The 2500-nt window shown below is 45.1% G+C and overlaps 1 protein-coding gene across 1 annotated transcript in view; it reads left to right on the top strand.

The window, feature by feature from the left end:
* Window positions 1–2500, top strand: part of lama1 (laminin, alpha 1) — an 89852-nt gene that overhangs the window by 61659 nt on the left and 25693 nt on the right. The window contains exons 39-42 of the mRNA XM_074628300.1: window positions 393–509; window positions 598–761; window positions 850–988; window positions 1132–1234. Of these exons, the coding sequence (XP_074484401.1) occupies window positions 393–509; window positions 598–761; window positions 850–988; window positions 1132–1234 (523 nt within the window). The remainder of the gene's footprint in view (window positions 1–392; window positions 510–597; window positions 762–849; window positions 989–1131; window positions 1235–2500) is intronic.

Raw genomic sequence — 2500 nt, 5'->3', positions numbered from 1 at the left:
ATCCAGACAGAGAAACCCTGGGTTTACTTACTGAGTTGATAACCAGCTTCGTAGTTCAGTTTAGCCAGATCTCGTTTGTTAGGTTAAGTGAAGCCAGATAACGAGAAGATACCCTGAAGATGTTGAACTCGCTTCGTAGTACAGGCCTCTGGTGAACACACACCTGCAGCCAGGTGAATGCACACCTGCAGCCAGGTGAACGCACACCTGCTTCACCACTACCAGGTAAACACACACCTGCAGCCAGGTGAACGCACACCTGCTTCACCACTACCAGGTAAACACACACCTGCAGCCAGGTGAACGTACACCTGCAGCCAGGTAAACGTACACCTGCAGCCAGGTGAACGCACACCTGCAGCCGGCCCATAAGATGTTTTTCCTTCCTTCAGTCCGTCCATCAGAAGCTGAGTGAGGACGGTCTGTTGGTGGACGGCGTGATGGAGGAGAGTCAGCAGCTGCTGGACGCCACCGTCAGTCTGACGGAGGAGTTGACTAACACCACGACAGTAAGCGAAACACTCGATCACATTACTGATAATAATAAATACAATATTGTTCTTTACTATATAAAAATACTGATAATTATGTGTGCAGCAGGTGGAGGTGTTCAGCGGTCAGCTGGATCAGTGGCGCCCCCTGCTGAGAAAACAGGTGGACGCTCTGGTTGTTGGACTGAAGACGACCGACGCTCTGGAGAACGTTTACCGTGCAGAAAGCCACGCCCACCTGCTGCAGAGCCACGCCCTCTCCGTGCACAGGTAACTGTGTTTGTGTGTGTGCGTGTGTGTGTGTGCGTGTGCGTGTGTGTTTCAGGGAAATCAAACTAAAACTTGTCTTCTCCCTCAGCTCTCTGTCGTCGGTGTGTAACATGTCTCAGAACGGCAGCCGATTGGTTCAGCTCGACAGTGACATCACAGAACGAGTTGGCTCCGCCCAAAAGGTCGCTTCGATCGCCCAGGACTCCGCCTCCCTCGCTCTCAACATGGTGAGTGTGTGTGTGTGTGAGTAAAAGTGAAAGTTATCATGACCTCACAAAGTCATCGACGTATCTGATTGGCCATCACGGCGGCCCATTGAAACGAATGAGAGAGCTGCGTTTTAATGTGTTCTTGTGTGTGTTTGTTTGAGACCGTCCAATCAGAGCAGCCGCTGTCAGAGGAGGGCGGAGCCAAACTTAAAGCCAGCGCTGCTGTTTTAGAGAAAAGTCGAAGAGTCAACGAGACAGCCGAAGGTTTGTGTCTGTTTTTATTCACATTTTCATTTTGCTCATGAAAACAGATTATAATACATAAATTATATATAAAGTTTAATGTAGTTTTTTGTGTATGAGGTGTGAACGTAGTTGTTTTGTGTATGAGGTGTGAACGTAGTTGTTTTGTGTCTGAGGTGTGAACGTAGTTGTTTTGTGTCTGAGGTGTGAACGTAGTTGTTTTGTGTATGAGGTGTGAACGTTGTTGTTTTGTGTTTGTGGTGTGAACGTAGTTGTTTTGTGTCTGAGGTGTGAATGTAGTTGTTTTTTGTATGAGGTGTGAACGTAGTTGTTTTGTGTATGAGGTGTGAACGTTATTGTTTTGTGTTTGAGGTGTGAACGTAGTTGTTTTGTGTATGAGGTGTGAACGTAGTTGTTTTGTGTATGAGGTGTGAACGTAGTTGTTTTGTGTCTGAGGTGTGAACGTAGTTGTTTTGTGTATAAGGGGTGAACGTAGTTGTTTTGTGTATAAGGGGTGAACGTAGTTGTTTTGTGTCTGAGGTGTGAACGTAGTTGTTTTGTGTATGAGGTGTGAACGTAGTTGTTTTGTGTCTGAGGTGTGAACGTAGTTGTTTTGTGTATAAGGGGTGAACGTAGTTTTGTGTATGAGGTGTGAACGTAGTTTTGAGTCTGAGGTGTGAACGTAGTTGTTTTGTGTATGAGGTGTGAACGTAGTTGTTTTGTGTCTGAGGTGTGAACGTAGTTGTTTTGTGTATAAGGGGTGAACGTAGTTGTTTTGTGTCTGAGGTGTGAACGTAGTTGTTTTGTGTCTGAGGTGTGAACGTAGTTGTTTTGTGTATGAGGTGTGAACGTAGTTGTTTTGTGTATAAGGGGTGAACGTAGTTGTTTTGTGTCTGAGGTGTGAACGTAGTTGTTTTGTGTCTGAGGTGTGAACGTAGTTGTTTTGTGTCTGAGGTGTGAACGTAGTTGTTTTGTGTATGAGGTGTGAACGTAGTTGTTTTGTGTATAAGGGGTGAACGTAGTTGTTTTGTGTTTGAGGTGTGAACGTTATTGTTTTGTGTATGAGGTGTGAACGTAGTTGTTTTGTGTCTGAGGTGTGAACGTAGTTGTTTTGTGTATAAGGGGTGAACGTAGTTGTTTTGTGTATAAGGGGTGAACGTAGTTGTTTTGTGTCTGAGGTGTGAACGTAGTTGTTTTGTGTATGAGGTGTGAACGTAGTTGTTTTGTGTCTGAGGTGTGAACGTAGTTGTTTTGTGTATAAGGGGTGAACGTAGTTGTTTTGTGTAT

Source organism: Sebastes fasciatus, unplaced genomic scaffold (genome assembly GCF_043250625.1).
Source record: "Sebastes fasciatus isolate fSebFas1 unplaced genomic scaffold, fSebFas1.pri Scaffold_28, whole genome shotgun sequence".
NCBI lineage: Eukaryota > Metazoa > Chordata > Actinopteri > Perciformes > Sebastidae > Sebastes > Sebastes fasciatus.
The sequence above is the reverse complement of the archived record's forward strand: the minus strand, read 5'-3'. Positions and strand labels throughout refer to the sequence as shown.